The sequence below is a fragment of the Phyllostomus hastatus genome, unplaced genomic scaffold (assembly GCF_019186645.2).
Source record: "Phyllostomus hastatus isolate PE091 unplaced genomic scaffold, TTU_PhHast_1.1 phas_contig_86, whole genome shotgun sequence".
NCBI classification, from domain to species: domain Eukaryota; kingdom Metazoa; phylum Chordata; class Mammalia; order Chiroptera; family Phyllostomidae; genus Phyllostomus; species Phyllostomus hastatus.
The window spans coordinates 33687631-33709879 of record NW_025333977.1 but is presented as its reverse complement, the minus strand read 5'-3'; the positions used below and the strand labels follow the sequence as shown (position 1 = coordinate 33709879).

Below are 22249 nucleotides of genomic sequence, written 5' to 3'. Positions count from 1 at the left end.
TGCACTCAGAGATGGACTCCCCTTCCCCAACACACCACACGAGTGGCATGATGCAGCGGTGGGAGTCCTACTTATTTCAGTAGCTGCTGTTTTGGTCAAGTCCCTGCAATTTTCTTGCCATTCTCAGGAATACCTTAAACCACTTGCAGAAGCCACCTCACTTCCCCAGGGGGAATTAGCCCCCATGCATCTACATCAAGCTGTTCATGAAATGAGGACCCCTCCTCTGAGCCATTCAGCAGGGTGAAGCTGCAAATATCTTTCAAGTGATATTCCCCTAGAACCAGCTCCGTGCCAACTCCCCTCAACCGTGAACCTCCCCAGGGGCAGGGATGTGTGCTGAGCACATCCCCGGAGGAAATTGTTGGGTGAGTGAATAAAACATTGGCCAGTTCTGAGCAGCAGCAACATGGAAGAGCAGCACGTTTCTGCTGACGGAGAGACTAAATCAACACGGGCAGACGCTGGTCTGGACACGTACTTGATGAGCTCCTTCTCCCGCATTTCCAGCTGCAGCATGATGGCGCTCAGCTCCATGTATAAATTATTAGCCCGCTCAAGTTTTCTCTCATAGTGTTCGCGAATATCCAAAGCATGCCTAGCAAAGAAAACACAGGATCAGCAAAATCGACTAAAGTCAGCTCTCACAAAATGAGAACTGGGATGGCTTATCTCAAAAGCATTTGCCCAAGGGCCCTCTAGGTTAAAGGCTCCCTCGTCTGATGAAATGACTCAGCTAAGCTGGAGTGGGAGATGGAAAATGTAAGCTTTCCATCTGGTTTATCCTTCAAGGCCATATCCAGCCATACAGAATAGCCAGGAGGGCCACGAATAAAATGTGACTATGATTTGAGTGTAATTTGTAGCCTTTGTGTGGTGTTGGCAATGCCTTAAGAAGAGCACAGGATAACTCGCTGTTAACGTAAATATGTGGTTAGAGCTGACGTCACGATCACTCCTTTATCCTGATGCACAGCACAGGTCCTGCGTGATCACAGTGCTTATCTATGGACACATCTGTGTCCCTCAAGGGATTAAAAGCATCTTGAGACTGGGGACTACATCTTACCAACTTCTGGCCATCTGTGTCACCTCGGACAGGGGCCGAATGAACAAATAGCATTGCTCCGGGAATCTCCATTGCAGAGATATAATAAAGGAGAATAATAGAGTTGGGGGGAGAGGGTAAGACAGTAATATAAAAGAGGGCTAAATTTCAGGGAAAATTTTAAAGAGAAGAATAATGAACGGCACAGTGAAAGGGGTGTGGGAAGTGAGATGGTGATTCACAAAGACAGCTCCTGCTAATACCTGAGGACCTGGGCATGCGGGGAGGTGGGGAGAGATCAGCTGACCTGAGCTCTTCTCTGCGCCTTCTGATCAGTTCTTCATCTAATCGGTGTATGCAAGTTCCTTCACTTTTGATCTTCTCAAAGTGTTTCTTTACTTCTTCTCTCCATTCAGCCTGGGTGAGCATAAATTAGACTTTGTTAATATTCTAGGAGTGTCGATCTGTGGTACAGCCACAGGATCATGTACGAGATTTTCTTTTCTTTTTTTGCATGCTTCTCCTGAAGAAATTTCTAGAATAGATGTTCAATTAATATTAGTCTGTTGGGAACTGTCCTGCCTGGTATCAGAAGCTGTAACCCCCACCTAGGCTAAGGCTGAGGGAGTGGCCTTGGACCATAAGCCAGCAAGGAGACAAAAGCTTATCTCCCTGGCAGGAGCGCTGCTTTTGCTGCCTCATTCATAACTGAACCCCAATGCTTGGTCAGTTAGCCAATGACAGGTAAGATTCTCCAAGGGGGGAACGACCTAAGACAGGCACGATCACGTGAGAGGCCCCCAAGAAAGGATTTTGGGGGCTACAGCAAAAGGGGGTGATGGACCCTCGCTCCTCAGCTGTGATATAGCCTGAGTCCTCATCGTCTGGGAGAAAATCTCCTTATCCCTTGGTTGCCTTAGTTCCCTTGCTCCACCTAAGCCTGAAACAATGACAGGGTGGTGCAGCTCTGTGCTGAAAAGGGCGGGTTCCCCGGGTGATCAGGCCTAAGGAAGAATATGTAAGATCCTGTGAAACCTGCTTTGTTTAGAATGCTCTCAGTTGAATGAGAGGGGTCCAGGGAAGAAGTAAGTTTGTTCTTTAAAGTTTTACAGCTCTTTGACCCTGAGTCAAAATAGGCCCTCAGACTTCCTTGTTATCTATTGTTTGATCTTTACTTCCTAGCAATGAGTAATGAGCTTTCACCTGAATTCTTATGCAAACAAAACCAATAAAAAGCCTCTCTGGAGGGGGAACAAGGCGCGCTCCCCACGTGAGGAATGGCCAAGCGGCGCCCTCTAGGAGAGAGGGTGGCCAAGGCACTCCCCACGTGAGGAGTAGCCCTGCTGTTCCTATCCCCCCACAGGACCTGGTTGTCTCTGTGTATGTTTTTCTCGCATGTTGATGAACATTCACAGCCAAGATGGACACTGCTGGCTGGTATCCTCCGCATTAGTTGATATCAAAATATCCTATGAAGATGTATCTGCACACCCCACCCCACCCCATTTTCTGCATTTGGTCCAACACAGGATGCTGCCTCTTCTCCAGTTTCCTTGCAGTACAGGCTACCAGGAACATCACAGCCAGCACACCAGCTACCACCTCTGGAAGTCAGGCTGGTGTCTGAGACTGCCTGGCCAGAAAGAACAGCTCTGATCCCCATGTGGTACAAGTATGTGCCAGTGAGAATATGGTATCTTTACAACTGATTCCTCTTAGGTTTTGTGTACAAAAATATCTGGAAGAAATATTTGGAGTAGAAGACCCCAAGGGGCATGTACAGCAGGTGATAGAAATAAAAATACAGGGAATTATACAGGGATTTGGGAATGAGGGAATGAACACAAAAAGAGAAGAAGGAAGAGGAAGAGAAACAGTACGGCTGAATAATTTAGTGGCTGACAAAATTCTTGGGACAGAAAAGATGTCTAATATGTGATTTAAGTTGTTCAAAGTGTAAGGCTCTTCTGAGTTCCTAAAGCTTTAGTTGAGTCTCTTGACATTCACTCTGGCTTTGGATGAGTGTTCTTGCTGTGTCAGAAATCGAGGAAAGGTGCCGAACTGTATGTTTGGGTCAATGACAGGACATCAGTAAGGGGACAGCCACAGTGCGGCAGGGACAGGGGCCAAGAATTTCAGGAAGGCAGAGCCAGAGTGGCCTTGAAATTTGAAATCTGCAGGAATTTACAGGAGTGTTAGGAAATTGGACTTTCCACAGGGCAAGAAATTTCAAGGAAAATTTTATCTAAACTTTAGGAAAACCTCTGCTAGAAGGCAGTCTATATAGGCAGTTTCTAAAAGAAAGCTAAAGGATATGTTTCCTCAAATTATGTACAGACTACCATCATAGGAAGCTAATGAGATTAATATAATTTCCAGCAAAGGCTAGATCCATCATTAAATGTTTTTAGTTGTATAATCTTTCTCTGAGCTATTCTATTACATTTAGATTCTTGTTGAAAATTATCTCTCTAAATCATGGAAGAAGTTACTCTTAGGTAATTGTGAAATTACAGAAGGTTTCTCTCCAAAATTGCCATTTCTTATTTATTTATTTATACAAGTTTTATTTATTTGCTTTTAGAGAGAGGAGAAGGAAGGGAGAAAGAGAGGGAGAGAAACATCAGTGTGCCTCTCTCATGCCCCCTACTGGGGACCTGGCCTGCAAGCCAGGCATGTGCTTTGACTGGAAATCAAACTGGTGACCTTTTGGTTTGTGGGCGGGCACTCAATCCACTGAGCCACACCAGCCAGGGCCATTTCTCATTTATTTCTGTAGGAGAAATTATAATTATTTAGAAAGTGACTATCCTGCTTATCCATTTTCACATATACATCTGTTGATTGACCATGGGAGAAACATTTCTGCCATCAGCTGACTTTCGGGCACCACCCCTGCCACACAATGCCTCAGGAAGCAGAGATCTGGAGTGTGCTGCCCACTCTTTGGTCTGTGACAGCGTCTGGGCCTTTGAGACCCAGGTAATGCGGTTCTTTCCATTGTTAGATCAAAGTCATGAAGGAGGAAAAGTATTGAGCTTTAAGAGGTCAAAGACTGACAATCAATAGTTGTTAGACCAAAAAAGAGTAAGGGGGAAGGTCAAATTTGGGTCTGAAAGTGTCCTCTTTTGCGCACGCACACACACACACACACACACACACACACACACACACACAACCCCGTCAGTGGATTCCAGGGCAATATTTAAAGGAATCAGGAAAAGGAATACCTCCCTCTAGTGGTGAGAAATCAAATATCACAATTTTTTTTTTTTTTTTTTTTTTAAATTCTGGAGGAAATAAACCTCCTAATATTTAGCTTACAGGTTTGGGAAACTCAGAGAGAGCCTTCTGATGGTTGAAACCTATTAAGAAAATGAATTTCCAAAAAGAAGTTCCCTCCTGTGAAGAGGGAACAGGATGTGTGGGAACACAGCAGGTACTGATTAATAATGTTTTCCCCAAAGGTATCATGTTACTGGTAGATGTTAATTTTGGAGTTCCATCACATACACTTAGAATTTTTATGTGATAGGAGTCCCAGTTGGCACTTAATCTGCAATTCAGACATGTGTGGGCATATCTGAAGCCAATTTGCTGAGAGATTGAAGAGCCTCTGGGAGGACACAGTCATGCAGGACGGAGGAGTCCTGCATGAACTTGAGCACCGTTGGGGACGAGGGGCATTTTCCATTGTTTGACTAAAATACCTGTAACACAGGGGTGTCTACTCATTTTCACGGAGGCCACATCAGCCTCACAGTTGCTGTCACAGTTGATGAATGTAATTTTAGGACTGTGTAACGGTAACTACTCCTTAACAGTTAAGGGGGAGCTGGGTGATGCCGCTGGTGGAAACAAGGCGCTGGGCAGATAAAACAAGGTGGAGGGTGGGATTTGGGTCCCTCCTACCCTCCATAGGCAGCGCTGCTCTGTCACTTTAACAAAGGGTAACTCAACGGGGAAAGGACGAGTTCATCGTGCCAAAAGAACAATGTGCAGCTTTGGAATCATGTGAAGTCCAGAGCTTCAGTTACAGCAGGAAATGAGGGCTCCCAGTGGGTGCCTTCAGGACAGGCAGCACACAGTGGACGACAGCTGGGGACTGCAGGCTTTTAGAAGGAGACGGTGCTATTCAATAAAGTAACACCCAGAAGATGCCAGGCGGCAGACTGCTGTGTCTAGCCAGTCAGTGGAAAGCAGAGCAGATGTTGTTAATTTGAGGCTATTTGAGACCCTACTCTTTATGGGGATTTCCCCCAAAATGCATGTGGGGAGGGGAAGGAGGAGGTTGGGGTACTTTCATAAGGTATTTACGTCCTGTGTACGCAGGTAAGGGAAAAATCCAGTGACACTTGAGTTACCACCATTAATAAGATCTTCTTTAAGTCCCAGGTAAGGACTTAACATTTAGTTAGGCGAAGGCCATACATTTAGGTTTTTGTCTTCTCCAGCCTTCCAGTTATTCAGTTAGTACAACTGAAGCTCTTGTACCCAAACCTTTCTTCTTTTTTCTCCTATAATATAGGTGTCAAAATGAGCCCTGGCTGGCGTAGCTCAGTGGATTGAGCACGGCCGCAAATCAAAGGGTCACCTGTTCGATTTCCAGTCAAGGCACATATCTGGGTTGCGGGCCAGGTCCCCAGTGGGGCCAGGTGAGAGGCAACCACACATTGATGTTTCTCTCCCTCTCTTTCTCCCTTCCCCTCTCTCTAAAAATAAATAAATAAAATAAAAAAATATATAGATGTCAAAATGAAGTTGAATTAACAGAAGAATGGATAAACAAAGTGTGGGTATATCCATTCAACAGAATAGTGTTCAGTCATAAACAGTGTTCAGTCATATGAAGTTCTGACATAGAGGCAGAAAGTAGAACAGATTGCCAGGAACTGTGGGGAGGAGGGGATGAGAAGTTATTGCCTAATGAAGGGAATGAGAAGTTATTGCTTAATGGGGTGATGAAAAGTTTTTTAAATATAGTGTAGTTTCATAGCATTGTGAATGTAATTAATGCTACCGAATTATACACTTAAGATGGTTAAATGGCAAATTTTATATTATATATATTTTACTTTTTAAAAAGCTAAAAAAAAAGTGAGTTCCAGCCTTGCTTGAGGAAAAAGCTCAGTTTGGGCAGGGCTAAGTAGCAGGAAATCATAGATTCTGAGCCAGAAAAGATCAGTGTTGCCGGCCCGACTCTGGATTGGCACAGAGTCCTGTTTCCTGTCTCCCAGGCGAGTGCCCAGCCTCTGCCTGAGCGCCTACCTGCTCATGACCAGGCTCCTGAGGCAGCCCAGTCCATCCCTACAATGAGCTCAGTGTCTGCAACTGCCCCGGATTTCTGGGTGGTCAGAGGCACTCAGAAGGGAACTAGAATGCTGTACAGGCATATGACCCACCTAGCAGCTGGGGTCTGTGACCAAGCTAAATGGTTTCTATTTCTTTTTTTTCTTTTTTGCTTGGTCCCTCCACCCCTAAAGGAAAAAGGACTCATGGACATGGACAACAGTGTGGTGATTGCTGAGGGGAGGAGGGCAGCAAGATGGGTAGAAGGGGACTAAATGGTAATGGAAAAAAACGTAAAAATAAAAAAATAAAATGGTTTCTAAAGACTTGTATCAAATGTAATTGAATATCAGGAGTGATAATTGCCTACTTGGAGAAATGGGTTATTGTCTAAGAATGAAGCAATAGCTTTGGCAGAATCTAACATTGTACTGAAATTGGTTGCTTTGTTCATCTGTGCTATATATGCTGCATCTTTACACATGTGCTGTTGATGAGAGACAGATGAATGAAGCTTTTCTCTTAGGCTGGGCTTGGGCAGCCCTCTTGACTGACAGTTTTGGTGGGAGGTGGAGACCAGTGACCAGCAAACATTGACTGATAACTGATGCTGACAAGATTTTGTCAGCAGGCAGGAGGAGGCGAGAGAGGCCTCAGGTATAAGACTGCTAGAGCAAAGCAAAGCCATTTGCTAAATAACCAGTTCTTTCCCTCCTGGGTGGCATAAAGTCTAAACACAATGATTAGGAGTTATTCCCTAGCTGTCATCTTATCCATCTCAGGAGTTCACCAGAAAAATCACCTAGAATGTAACAATCCAAAGGAGGCTTTAAACATTTTTTATTTTTTATTTACTTTTAGAGAGAGGGGAAGGGAGGGAGAGAAACATCAGTGTGTGGTTGCCTCTCATGCACCCATACTGAGGACCTCGCCTGTAACCCAGTCATGTGTCCTGACTGGGAATTGAACCAGTGAGCCTTTGGTTCACAGGCTGGTGCTCAATCGACTGAGCCATACCAGCCAGGGCCAAAGGCAGCTTAATTTTTGTAGCTCTGTGGGAAGTTCTCTACAGTTTACAATACACTTGCATTTTTTAAATTGATTATGCTGTTACAGTTGTCCCAATTTCTCCCCCTTTGCTCTCCTCCACCCAGCACCCTTGACTCCCTCCAGGGATCCCCCCTCCTATGTTCACATCCATGGGTCATGCATATAAGTTCTTTGGTTGCTCCATTTCCTATAGTTGCTCTTAACATCACCCTGCCTATTCTGTAACCACCAATTTGCACTTCTTAAACCCTTTACCTTTTCCCCCATTTCCCCAGACCCTCCCTATACTGGCCATCATCCCAAAGTTCTCCATATCTATGATTCTGTTTCTGCTCTGCTTATTTGCTTATTTTGTTTTTTAGATTCAGTTGTTGATAGTTATATGTTTACTGTATTTTAATGTTCATAGTTTTGATCTTCTTTTTCTTATATAATTTCCTTTAACATTTCATATACTAATAGTTTGGTGATGATGAACTCCTTTAGCTTTACTTTGTCTGGGAAGCACTTTATCTGCCCTTTGATTCTAAATGATAACTTTCTGGATAGAGTAAGCCAGGTGGTAGGTCCTTGCTTTTCATCACTTTGAATACTTCTTACCAGTCTCTTACTGCCTGCAAGGTTTCTTTTGTGAAATCAGCTGACAGTCTTATGGGAACTCCTTTGTAGATAATTATCTGTTTTTCTCTTGTTGCTTTTAAGATTCTGTCTTTATCTTTAACCTTTGGCATTTTAATTATGATGTGTCTTGGTGTGATCCTCTTTGGGTCCAACTTGTTTGGGACTCTCTATGGTTCTTGGACTTGCATGTTTATTTCTTTCACCAAATTAGGAAAGTTTTCTTTTATTGTTTTTTCAAATAGATTTCCAGTTTCTTGCTCTTTCTCTTCTCCTTCTGGCACCCCTATGATGCGAGTATTGGAATGTTTTAAGTTGTCCTAAAGGCTCCTTACATTATCCTCAATTTTTTGGATTCTTTTTTCTTCCTGTTGTACTGATTGGATGTCTTTTTCTTCCTTATGTTCCAAATCATTGATTTGATTTGGCTTAATCCACTCCACCATTGATTCCCTAATTGTCCTTCTTTCTTTCCTTTTTTTATTTTTAAGATTTTATTGATTGGTTTTTAGAGAGAGGGGAAGGAGAAAGACAGGGAGAGAAACATCAATGTGTGGTTGCCTCTTGTGCACCCCTACCTGGGGAGCTGGCCTGCAACCCAGGCATATGTCCTGACTGGGAATCGAACTGTGACCCTTTGCTCGCAGGCCTGCACTCAATCCACTGAGTCACACCACCCAGGGCTGTTCTTTATTTCAATTAGTATATTCTTCATTTCTGCCCGGGCCTTTTTTTTATGCTATTGAAGTATCCACTGAGTTCCTTGAGTATCCTTATAACCAGTGTTTTGAACTCTGCATCTGATAGATTGCTTATCTCCATTTTGTTTAGTTCTTTTTATGGAGCTTTGTTCTGTTCTTCCATTTGAGCCATGTTACTCTGTCTTCTCATTTTGGCAGTCTCTCCGTGTTTCTATGTATTAGGTAGAGCTGCTTTGACTCTGTGTCTTGGTAGTGTGGCCTAACGTAATATGTGTCCTATATATAGGGTCCAGTGGCACAGCTTCCCCTATGTCCCAAGCCATGTACTCTAGGTGCACCTTCCATGTGGCCTGAGTACTCCCTCCTCTTGTAGCTGAGTCTTGATTGCTGTCAGTGGGTCGATGGGAGGGATTTACCCAGTACAGATAGCTTTAGGACTAACTCTGATCCCTGGCCAGCAACCACCTCCCTCCATGGCTTGTGGAGATGATTGAGTGATGCTCCAATGTGGTCTGTAACTGTCTACTGCGGGGGCAGGCTCTGGAGTTTCCTGGGTGGTGCAGGCCAAGGTCAGCCTCCACCTGTGTTCTGTCTGGGGCCTTTTGACATAAGTTATAAAGCGATCTGCAGAGAGCTTCTAGTCCTGGGGCTGGGGCTACTCAACAAGAGGTATGGGGGCTTGGCTCTGCAATTGCTTGTTTGACTGGATTTAGGAATGTCTGAAGCCTATTTCTACCTCAGCCCTTCATATGGAAAAGGACTGTTACCAGCTTGGGTAGGCCCATGAGTTGGATGGGGTGGACCCTTAGGTAATAGGGTGGGGCTTATCATGGGAGCCAGGCTGATGGAGATTCAGATATGGTGCTGTAAATACTGTGGCTCTATGTGGGGGAGGACTCAGAAAAGGAACAATGGCTACTGTCTGCAGTTCTGTCTGGGAGGAAGCTGTCCCCCAGCCCTTGCCCCAATGCCAGACACTTTAGTTCATCCCTGTATGCCACTAGTGTCCTTCAAGGTGCTGCCCTGGTGCTGGAGCCCAGAGGGAGTGAGTCTGAGTATGTCTGTGCAGTGAAAGGCTCTTTAAGAGGGGAGGCCTGGCAATCCCGCAGTTTATTCCGCCGACTCAACCCCTACTGGTTTTTATAGCCAGAAGTTTTGGGGACTTATCTTCCTGGCACTGAAACCCTGGGCTGGTTGGTCTCGTGTGGGGCTGGGGTCTCTTGCTCCTAAGATATCCTTCTGTTTTGTATCTGCCACGGGAGGGTTTGGGATCAGCTGGTTCCACATCTCCGCCTCTCCACCCTCTCTGTCCCTTTGTCCCTACTACCTGTCTGGATGGAGGTGGTTTCTTTAATTCCTTTGTTGTCGGGCTTCCATACATCTTGATTTTCTTAGAGTTCTGAGTGATATTTACTCTGTAATTTAGCTTTGGTTGTGCAAGGAGGCAGTTGCATTTACCTTCATCTTGACTGGAAGTTGCATTCACACTTGAATTTTTATTGTCTTACTTGATCCACAAGGAAGGAAAGATATGATTATCTTCATTGTTTAGATGAGTAAGCTGAGGTTTAGAGAATTTTGTGTTACCCAAGATCACAGGACAGGGGTTTCCACTCAAGGTCTAATTCTAGGAACTATCAAGGACAACAGATTTGGGGCTACTCAAGGAGGGGTAAAATTTTATGTTGGAAGAAAAATGTGGAAAACTTAATGATTATTAAAAGATGTCCAGTGTACTAAGTGTTTCATCCCTCTTCCTGCTCTTCCCTTCCCTTTCCTCTCCCTTTCATATTCTTCCTCTGAAAGAACCTTTTCTGAGTTCAATTTCAGCACTGCATGTGTTGATAAAAGTGAGTGTGTAGCCCTGGCTGGTGTAGCTCAGTGGACTGAGCGTGGGCTGTGAACCAAAGGGTCACTGGTTTGATTCCCAGTCAGGGCACATGCCTGGGATGTGGGCCAGGTCCCCAGTGGGGGCCACGTGAGATGCAACCACACACTGATGTTTCTCTCCCTCTCTTTCTCCTTCCCTTCCCCTCTCTCTAAAAATAAATAAATAAAATATTTTTAAAAAAGTGAGTGTGTACAAGGGAGGATACTGACTGTGTGCTTAGTTGTACTATACAGTGCTTTGTACAGTGCTTTGAGTGTGGTGGGGGCTCAGGGCATGTTGGACCGGCTAAGAAGTGGTATTCTGGGAGCACTCAAGTAAAATCTACTTAGAACTTCAGTTTTCTAAGTATATATAGTTATACTATCTCAATAGCTGTGACTTAGCATGCTCACAAAAACTGCTCTTCAAAATTGTGATACGTATATTTTATTGTAAAGGAAACAAAGCTGTTATTGTAGCCATATCCTACAGTTTGAGAGATTTCCTAGAGAGTACTCACTGTTATTCTCTCTCATTTCACAAAAGAACCTAGGTTTTTTCTGAATACTAACAGAAGTTATTTGAGGTTTCTTCTCCCGTACCACACCTACATGTATTTGAATAGATAGGCAATAGTTTTAATAGTTCAAAGGGAGTTTATCTGAATGCATATCAAAGAACATAGGAAATGGCATGAAGTTAGTCCTCTACATCTTCTTATTTCCTCTTAGATCAAACACTTTACTTACACAGTAATTCCTCAGAAACACTAAAAAACTGTAGGGGCAAGTCTGACGGCATATTTAAAGACACAGCTGCGGGGAGAGGTAAGGCTGTGGCTCACAGAAAGCATGATTCAACTGTGGGCGGCAGGGCAACAGTCTCTGACACCTCACTCTCCAGACACTGCCAGAACCCGTGGGGCTTTATTCAGATATTCCCAATGTCTGTCGGGCAGAGCGTCTCAATGTTTATCAGATACCTGTGAAGCCCGTACTCTGAGCCTTGGGTTGAGACAGGCACTGAAGCATATTGGAGGACTTGTTTAACTCCCAGGACAATCCCCTTCCCAGGAAAGTCTTCCCAACACAGACTTTCCCAGTAGGTAAACTCATCACCCACTGCAGATGGGGGGCTGTGGGGGCAGACTGAAACACCAATTGGTAATAAAATGTCTTCTCTGAGGATTAATCTTTAAAGTGATGTGGGAAAATAATAGGGAGATGGAATTCATCTTATAAAAATTCATTTAGAAGCACAGTGACATGAGTGAGACAAAGCTATGTGATGAGCAGTTACGTAATACTGTTGTGAAATCCTGCAGGCATAAAGCTATAATTTAGGATCATCACATTTGCTTCAAAAGCCATAGTTTCATCCTATTTACTTCCTTTTGCTGTTGCCTGGGTCTGGCAGGGACAAGGGCCTCATGGACACCTACCTCCCATAACTCCCTGTCCACATTGATGTTGGTTGGACCACCAATCTTTTACAAATAATATTGAAAAAGGTTTTTTATTTTATTCTCATTTGGAGAAGAGGGGAAGGAACAGAGAGATAGAGAGAGAGAAATATCAGTGATGGATGTGTGAGAGAAACATTGATTGGATGCCTCCCCACACACACCCTAACTGGGGATCAAACCCTCAACCTAGGCATGCACCCTGACCTGGAATCGAATCGGCACCCTTCCAGTTTACAGAATGACATTCCAACCAACTGAGCCACACCAGCCAGGGCTGGACCACCAATCCTTATGACAATTCATAGTATTTTAATTTAATAGTCACCTCTTCTTTCCTTCTCTGCACCCAAACTTACAATCTGCTATGGTAGATTCTCTCATCAAGAGGTGATGTCCGTTTCTCCATTTGGGTTGGCCGGGCCACGTGGGGCAGGACTGAGGTGCTCTAGCTACCAGCCAGCCAGACTTGTGAATGAGGCCATCTGGAACCTGACAGCCCCCCAGATGACCTGGCGACTGACTGCAAACATGTGAGTGAGCCCAGAGCCAGCAGAAAGAACCACTTCACCTGAATTCCCAACCCACTAAACGGTGAGCTCAACAAAAGCTTATTGCTTTAAGCCATAAGTTTTAGATTGGTTTGTAATGCAGTAAAAGCTAACAGATACATTAAATAACATTTTAATTAATACTACTAAATGACATATAAAATTAGAGAAAAGTTCTCTCTAGACCTAATTCCATCATGGGCTCCTTCTGGTATTTAACTTCCCTACTCTGTACTTTAGTTTTTCTACTTCAAAGACAGTAATACTTTCATGAAGTTCAATAATAATTCTAATTCGAATGTGTGTACATTACAGTTTTTTCATATCTTCTTCTTCTCTTTGACAGTTTCACCAGAACCCACATAAAGATCAGTTCTGATACACGTCTTTTTCAAATGAGATAATAGTGTATGTGCTTAAAAACTCCAAAATGTCATCTGTATGAGGTATCACAGTTTCACAATGAATGGAGTTGTATAATTATTATCAGAATCAGAATAGCCGTCTTCTAAGAATGACTTTTTCTCAATGAGAGTTCCCTGTCTGTCTGTTCAGTAGCACCTGGTAGAGGTTTCCAGACTCACCTGAGACTTGAAGTAAGTTTCTTGCGGCGTGGCAAGAACATCCATGAGACGCGATGTCTAAATGCATGAGCGTCTGCCGAAAGGAAGGTCGGTTGCGAGGTTTACTTTGCCTAAAAGTAAAAGCAGGCAGCTTGTGAATTTCAGAAGTTATATCCAGGAGGATAAAGACCTTATTCTACTTTATTTATTTTTTACTGATTTTAAAGAAAGAAACATTACTTTGTTGTTCTGCTTATTTATGCATTCATTGCTTTCTTGTACGTGCCCTGACCTGGGATTAAACCTGCAACCTTGGTATATAGGAATGATGCTCTGACCAACTGAGCTACCCAGCCAAGGTTTTATTCTACTTTATGAAAAACATTTTTGACTCCACGTGTGGCTATATCTCAGGCAGTGTTGATGAAATGAAAATCTTAGGACCAGTGGCCTGTTTGATAATGATCCCTTAAGACTGGTAAAATAATAATAGCTATCATTTACTAAGGTCTACTATTTCAAAGCATACTAAATTCTTTATTTATAAATAATGCCAAGGCTCCTTGTGTTATGCTACCAGGTGATTCACTCCCAATACACATTAGAGACTTCTCTGCAGTTTTAGAGAAGTTTCAAATACAGTTTTGAGGAAGAAAGTAAAAGAGATTATAGGGAGAAATATATTTCTTACCATGTCTGTTTCATAAGGATTTTGAACCCATCAGGGCAAGTGGAAGGAACTGGAAGGTGTAGACTATTGCTTCCAACACCCCAAATAATGGCGGAAGAGTCTACGTCTTTGTACGGGATCTCCCCTGTCAGCAGCTCCCACAGCACCACGCCGAAAGACCTGCAGTGGTGCCAGGAACATGCACAGAAGACATTTCAGAAAGACTGATTTGTATTTTAGTTCTTTATTAATTTTTAATCAAATGTACCCAGTTTTAAAATTCTAATGCTGCTACAAGAAAAATGAAACAGCCAGGAAAACTCTAAAAAAGAAAGTCAATGAGGGGTAACCAACATCACCTACCAGACATTAAGACATGTTATGTTATAAGGCTTCCGTAGTTAACGCTGGTGCATGGAGAGACAGCCAGACTAATGGAATGGAACAGAAATCCAGGAATAGACCGAATACACATAGGAATTGTGTATTGATAAAACTGACATCCCAAACCAGTGGGGAAAAATTGATTATTCAATTAATGTTGTTGGGACAACTGAGGAGAAAATTAAATGTATATGCCATCTTACATAAAGATGAATTCCTAATGAATCAAAGATTTAGATATAAAAAATGAAACCATACAAATCCTGGAAAAATACATGGGAAATTAAAAAAAACCCTTAGAGTGTTGAAGGCTTTTCTAATTATGAAGTCCAGAAGGCTTTAAAGATGAAAATGATAAGCTAAACTGCATTAAAAAAAAATCTGGCATGGAAAAAATCTCCACCATAAGCAAAATAACAAAATGTAAAAGGTATCTGTAATTCAAATACACAAAAGGCTAATCTTCTCATATATAATATACTTTTATAATGGATAAGAGTAGAAATCAGGAAGCTTAACAAAGAATAAGAACAGTTCACAAATAAGAAATTACAGATGGTTTGTAAACATGAAAAATATACGACCTTACTTATAAGAAAAGGAACGAAAATTAAATTTCACCAAAGATACCTTTTTTTACCTACATGGTTGGCAAAAATCTAAAAGTTTAACTTGGTTGGTGAAACTGAGAAAACACTCTTATATATTTCTGTTGGGAACATAAATTGGCATAATCCCTAAAGAGGGCACATTTGTAATAATTACCCAAATTACAAGTGATCCCACATTTCTTCTTTATCTTATTTATTTTGGTGTCACGTGAAATTTTAATATATGCTATTATTTTGATTTTAAGCTTAAAGTTATTGGTAGTCAATTTTAAGAAGGTAAGAAAAGCAAGCTACAGGGAAATACACTGTTCATAGCAAATATTTGGAGGAAAAATAGATACAGATTACAAAAGGCCAATAACAACAGTGACAACAACAACAAAACATAGCCCACAGGGGCTGTGTAATGGAAGGGCAAACCGCACTGCACGACTCGAGCAGGCCTGAAGCGCATGACTGCATCACATCAGCGGGTCACTGATGTACCAGCGATGGTCTGAGTCACCAAGAACGGGTGAACTTTGAAGTATTTTATTTAAGGAGGCGAGAATTATGTAATGTATTTCAGGAAGACTTTTACACTAAATGGTTACTTAAAGTAACCTTTCTATTTTCCAGAAAGTTCAACATGGTCTCTGAGGGTCCCCAAAACTGATGACTTGCTGAATGGATAGTCACTCTAATTCCTACCTCAACCCTTTTCACCAGGTCATTGTTGTACTGGGTAGCACCTCAGCTAACGTGAGACTGCAATCAACGGGAAGCGAGTAACACAAAAGAATACTTGGGGCAGTAGAAGTGTTGATGGAGGAAAATGCTGACAGGGTGAAAATGGGAAAAGACTTTCTACTTCGCATAGACGGTGCCACTCACCATATATCGACTTTCTCAGAGACGGGTTCATTTCGTATCACCTCTGGTGCCATCCATGCGACTGTGCCAGCGAAGGACATCTTGGTACTTTTATCGCTGAGTTCCTTTGAGGTACCAAAATCTGAAATTTTTACTGCATCTGTGTGAGTCACTAAAACACTTTAAAAAGAAATAAGAGAATATCCAGATCATTAGTATTAATGAAAACACATGACTCAAACTGGCAACCAAAGACTTTGCTGCCTCCTACCTTGTAGAATTCAGCTTATCAGTTCCAATATTACTAGGACATTAGCAGTACACTAGAAACACCACCATCCATACTCATGAGGTAGCACAGAATAGCGGGCTTTTACACCTGGTTTTATCCTGCCTCCACCACTGCGTGAGCTTTGCCAACTTAATTCTTCTAAGCTACTATTCTCATCTATAAGATGGAGACAATTCAGTTCATACTATCTTATCCACAATTCAAAAATGCAAAATGCTCTGAAAACAGTGCATATAATTTTTGCTACAGACATGAATGCAGCTGATTATAGGGTGTGCCCCAGTCTTTGCTGGGCGCGGGTAAGGTAATACACTGTTACCTTCTTGAAATCACCTGATTCCAAGAGTTTTGGATAAGGAATATGGACCTGTAATAATGGCCTCATAGAATTTTTGTTTGAATTAAATGAGATAAGTAAAACGCCCATGCTCAATAAATATTGGTTTCTACCCTGCCAGCCTCAGACAACCCACTAGGAAAACACTTTTTTAAAAACACTGTTTAGCCCTGGCTGGTACAGCTCAGTGGATTGAGCACTGGCCTGCAAACCGAAGGGTCGTGGGTTCAGTTCCCAGTCAGGGCACATGCCTGGGTTGAGGGCCAATGTTTCTCTCCCTCTCTTTCTCCCTCACTTCCCTTCTTTCTAAAAGTAAATAAATAAAATCTTAAAAAAAGAATAAAAACACTGTTTAAATGACAGCCAGCCAAAATCATGCATGGGGTCATGATACTTGAGAGTCGTTCCATTAAAAGGCTGATAAGTATCCTGGGATTCCACTAATGTTGATGAGGACAAGCAGGAATAAATTTAACCTTAAGTAGATTCCACAAAACTCATGTGTTAATTTTCATGGAAGTTATCTGAAATGTGACCTGGAGCAAGCTGCTTTTGCTAGCTTCAAAGACGAACATACCCTGGAACCAGTCAAATCCCACAAATTAACATCCTCCCACACTAGACCGACTTCGCTTGAAACAGGCTATTTAGAACTTCAGAATGTCAGTGAGTTAGGGGTTCAGAGGCTTAATGATCTAGGGACCTACTTTTAACAATAAGAAAGCTTAATATTCCAATAGTATCAGAATCAAGGCAGTGAGAAAATAGGAAACTTCTCAGTCTGTCTCCTCCCTTCTCGTTTGAACCAGGGACTTCCCTCCCTGTCAATGTCAAGTAGTTCTCTGTTTACCAAACAGCTCAGTGTTTACAATTGTGTTAGAACACTTTCACCCACATCCAAGTCCTGGTTTTGCACCTGTTATTAAAATTCACACAATTTTGATTTAATGGTGTTAGTCTTGGTGAAAATGCATGAGGATTAAAATACTACGAGCAGTTTGAGATAATTGGAGAACTGATGGTATCATAAACCATTCAGAGAAGGTGATTAGCCACCAGAAAAACAAACAAACAAACAGTGGAACCTCCCCTCCTGTGTCCCCCGTGCTGCTCACCGTGGGACCCATGGGCGTGACACGCGGGAACGAATGTGGGAGCAGACTAGAGGAGATACGATGTCAGAACTTTTCTGAAATCTTCTCTGAGACAAAGATCACATGGCTTAAATATTTCACGTAGGTAACAAAATCTCTCTTCACAGCAAGCCAGACTGATCTTTGTTTTTTCAAAGTTAGCTGGGAACCCAAGGAGAGCCGACCTGCCTGGGGTTCAGGCGGGTACTGATAACAGAGGGAGAAGCTTACTGGGTAACCAACTTCTTCTATTCTCTCCATGACAGGAGTTAAAGAGAGAAGCACGTGGCTTCTACATATTCTGAAACCTCCCGATGTCTTCCTCTAAAATTAGTTCTCAAGGAGAATAAGATGATTCAAAAGAAAACCATTCAAAGAGGACTCTGGCAAGAATTTTATGTGTACGTGGTGGATGATAAAAGCAACAGGTTCGGTTAACACCGTAGAAAGAAGGAATGAACACTATATAATAAGATTATTTGCAAGTAAAGCAAGAGGGAGGCTGTTCGGTGAGCTGTTGATTATAATAAACATTGTTGAGATCTATGGTGATAAATAAGAACTCACTGAAGTTCATAATCAAAAACTGATTTGTGTCTTTCATGGAGAAGAGGCAGGACTCCTTGTGAATCCCTCACCTTCACACGATGATGTAGGAAGCAGTGGTCTTTAGTCCAAAAGTTCTGAGTTCAGGTCCTAGCTCCATGACTTTGGGCTCTGAGTCCTAGTTTCTCTTATATAAAATATGAATAATAATGCTTGCTATATCTATTCCATACAGTTTTCACCAAGATCAAAGCAGGTGTGATAATGGATATAAAAATATGCTGTAAATCATAAAAGCACATGTAAATATGTTTTTGAGAAAAGATTAATCTTTTTCTGGTTCTCCAAACCAAATGTGATGAGAAAGAATAAAAATAATGTTTAAAAATAGGAGCTACAGTGAAATAAACAATTTTTAAAAAGAGTTTATTTACTTATTTTTAAAGGGTAAGGGAGGGAGAAGGAGAGAGAAACACTCCCAACCAGGAACCCAGCCTGTAACCCAGGCATGTGCCCTGACTGGGAATCGAACTGGTGACCTTTGAGTTCATAGGCTAGTACTCAGTCCACTGAGCCACACCAGTCAGGGATGAAATATACCATTTTATCAACTCCTTTCTTTCCTTTATGCAATTTGAAGACCTGAATAAACACTCCTCTTAAGTGGTTATTAGTAGCCAAGTAATCATTTTGATAACAGAGATTACTAGAAACAGCTTGCTTCTCTTAAATAATCAGTTTGTATTTTTCTTATGAACACTATGAACCTTATGAGCCTTGTCTTTCTTTTCCTTCCTTCCTTCCTTCCTTCCTTCCTTCCTTCCTTCCTTCCTTCCTTCCTTCCTTCCTTCCTTCCTTCCCCCCTCTTTGCTTAGACTCTAAAAAATCTGAAGCCAACTATATAGTCTACCTCTAACAACTCCACAGAACCTTATACATTTTGTGAACAAGTTTTAGTTCTAATGTTTTTATTTTCTCTTTGCTTTTGTTTCTTATTCATTCACTGTTATCTGATTGTATTAAATACATTTCTGAAATTCAATTTTTAAAAAATGGCTTTTTTGGGAAACACGTAGGAAAACAACAAATCAAGCCTTGAAGTGAGGAAGTTTGGCATTAATCATTCAAAATGATAGAAGGCAAGCACTCCAGATAATGAATTATTTCATAATTGCACAATTAAAAAGCAACAAAATGGGAAAACTAGTGTCAGGTGCCTGAACATATCTGCCATACAGATAAGTAAGTAGGTCACAATAATCCAAAAGGTATGTGAATTGCACCACCCAGTGTGCTGATTTAAACTGAACCAAAAGTACAATGTCTGAAAACCTCAGCTGTGGCTGGTGGAATTCCTCATCTCAAAGCAATAAAACAAAGTGGCTGAAAAATTAACTCCATTACTCACTTGGGTGACTTGAGATCACGATGAATAATTTTGTGAAGGTGCAAATAATTCATTCCACTTGCAATTCCCGTGGACCAGTCTACTAGCAATCGAGGTGTGATCTTCCTGCCAGCCCGTAACACCTCATAGAGCTGCCCGTGGGCGCAGTATTCCATGATGATGCAATAGCACGGGGCCTGAGTACACACACCCCTGCCAGGGAAACACAAACGTGTTTGTAAATACAGTACACACATAGAAACAAACATACGTGTATTCATATTTTAGGAGTATTTCATAAATTTAATCAGGACCAATTCTCTATTGAAATTATTTAAAAATATATATAGATAATCTTTCCTGATTCTTTTTGATGACATAATTTTTTAAATTGAATTTATTGGGATGGCATTGGTTAATAAAATTACATAAATTTAAGGTGTTTAATTCTATGGCACATCATCTGTATATTGTACTGTGTGTTCACTTCTGATTCTTAAATTAGCATTTAAAAACCCTCTAGTCTACAGGTTTTTCTATTATACATATAGACAACTTTGGTTTGTTTTGCTCACTTTAGGTATCTATATCCTGTGCTGTACCTGGTGCTTTTTCTGTGGGCCATTCCATCCTGGGACAGAGAGCGCGCCCTTTCACGGGGCTTTGTATGGGCTGCACATTATGTGGTTTTAGATTGTTAAGAGTGATATAAATATCTTCCTTTGAGAATTAAATAGAGGGTTTTAACACAGTGTGCCGAAAGAGAGAATTTAAATAAACTCTTACTCTTTTTTGTTACTCTTTATTTATTACTCTTTATTTGTTAACTTTTAAACTGCTCAAATTTAAGACAACTAACTAGACTGAGGATCAAAGAAAGAAATTTCTATATTAGATAGTCTTTAAAAAACACTTCTGTTCAGAATAAAAATAACACGACACAATGTGTTCTATACCCATGCAGCCTGTGTTTCCATCGGTTCCTACATCTTGCACGAAGCCCTTCCTGATCATTCCAGGCCAAAAATGTCTCTCTCTTCTCTAAATGTCAGTGCTACATAGCAGCCATCAGTTTTTTATATGTGATTTTTCTCTCTTGATACAGATTACAGGCTCCTTGAAGGGAGAGGTCTTTACGTTCTTTTCTGTCTACCACAAGGCCTGGATGTGCCCAGCAAGTCCAAATGGTGACAAATGGTTCTTAACTTCATCTTAACTTTCTTTTGCTGATAAAGCCTTCCCACGAACATGTGCAGAAGCCAGGGGTCGGAGGGGCAGTAACGTGAAAGAACATCTTCTATTTGTCAGGAATATTGACATGTTTATTTGTTTTATTTAGTCTGCTCTAAGATAGATATTGCCTTTTTCATTTTCACAGGTAGTGTTCAGAGAGGGGCAGTGACTTGTTCTGGTTCAGACCACTCATAAGCGACAGAGCTGGTATTCAAACCCAGTATGTTTAACTTCAAAGCCACACTCTTCTACTCCGTACACCACACCACCTCTCTTTCAGCTCTTTAACATCAGTATCGACAAGCATGTTGGGAATTCCTACATTCATATTGTCACCTTATAAAGTGGGAATAATCATATTAACTCTAATTCGTAGTTTGTTTCTGAGGATGAGAAAAGAGAAGAAAAATGGCCATGTGCAATTCTCTGTGTCCCATCCTCAATGGCATATATGCCTTCCTATAAAACTATCTAGAGTTGTCTATCTACAAGACGCCCAGCTAAAGTCCTCAGCCAGCCCTCACTGCCCGTCCTTCATCTCTTGGGCTGCTGTAAGTGAGGAGCACTTTAGAGGCCACGATGGCTTGTGATCCTGTGCAAGTCTTATAACACTAGCAGGTTATACAGAAATCAAATCATTAGTCTTCATTTTTCCTGCTTTGATGTGCCTGTCAAATGCCATGAAGCTCTTTCTATTACTCTCCATCATTTTCTAAGCTACCCAGAATCCTCATCTTGGTTTTTACTGAAAACCTTTTTTCAGGTTTTCTGTTACTTGACTTTTAGGAAACCTCAGTGGAGCAGGAGTGTATGGCAACAGCGGAGACAAGTTAATTTTCATTACAGAGAAACAGTGAGTAAGGCAGGAATAATGTAATATGCTTAAGAATATCAAAATAAATATTTGTTTGAAGCTATTCAGTATCCTGTTCTGGTATGTCTTAACTTGTCACATGAATATGGGCAGAAAGGGTCTGGCAGTGACATGTTAGGCACTTTTCATCTTCCCTGACTGACGAACGAGGAACAATCATTCCGTCAGCCCTGTACTATGACAAGGCTTCTTACCAGCTATAAATAACAGCTCCATAATCACTTCTAATTGCTACCTTTTCTTCCCCTTGGCACTCAATTCCATTAGGAAGAGTCAGGCTGAGTTTTCTTAAAAGATTGCTTAAAAAATTGGAAGAAAAAAGAATATAGTATTCTTTCCTTGCTCTTTCCCTTTGTAGATGGTTCTTACTTCAAAAGGAGCTGTAAGCATGAAAAAGCAGTATCCAGAGAGATGTACTATAATCTAATCTTGCCTTTATGTCTTCCAGACGGTCCTGAATGATTCATTGGCCAAGCAACACATGGCACAGATGGCTGCAAACATAACACTGCACAATGCCCAAGAGTGTGGTGTGATGGGCCAGGGACACAGTCTCACTATTGTTTTCCATGTAGAGGTAAAGACTATTCAAGCATCTTCAGCCTAAGAGTTGGGCACCAACATGGCAATGTTTGTCCAATATGCTGAAAAGTACATATGCAGGCAGGCGGGTCAGAGGGTGAGGTGGGGGAAAGGACTGTGGAGAAGAAGGAAGAAACAAAAGAAAGGAAGGAAAAAAATAAAGCATCTCATACCCATCCTCTGAGGACACAATTCT

At 41.7% G+C, this 22249-nt stretch overlaps 1 protein-coding gene across 1 annotated transcript in view; it reads right to left on the bottom strand.

Annotated features, from left to right (window-relative positions):
* Positions 1-22249, bottom strand: part of MAP3K13 (mitogen-activated protein kinase kinase kinase 13) — a 152533-nt gene that overhangs the window by 13951 nt on the left and 116333 nt on the right. The window contains 7 exon segments of the mRNA XM_045850995.1: positions 482-598; positions 1356-1465; positions 13174-13218; positions 13220-13283; positions 13844-14002; positions 15691-15849; positions 19386-19577. Coding sequence (XP_045706951.1) covers positions 482-598; positions 1356-1465; positions 13174-13218; positions 13220-13283; positions 13844-14002; positions 15691-15849; positions 19386-19577 — 846 coding nt within the window.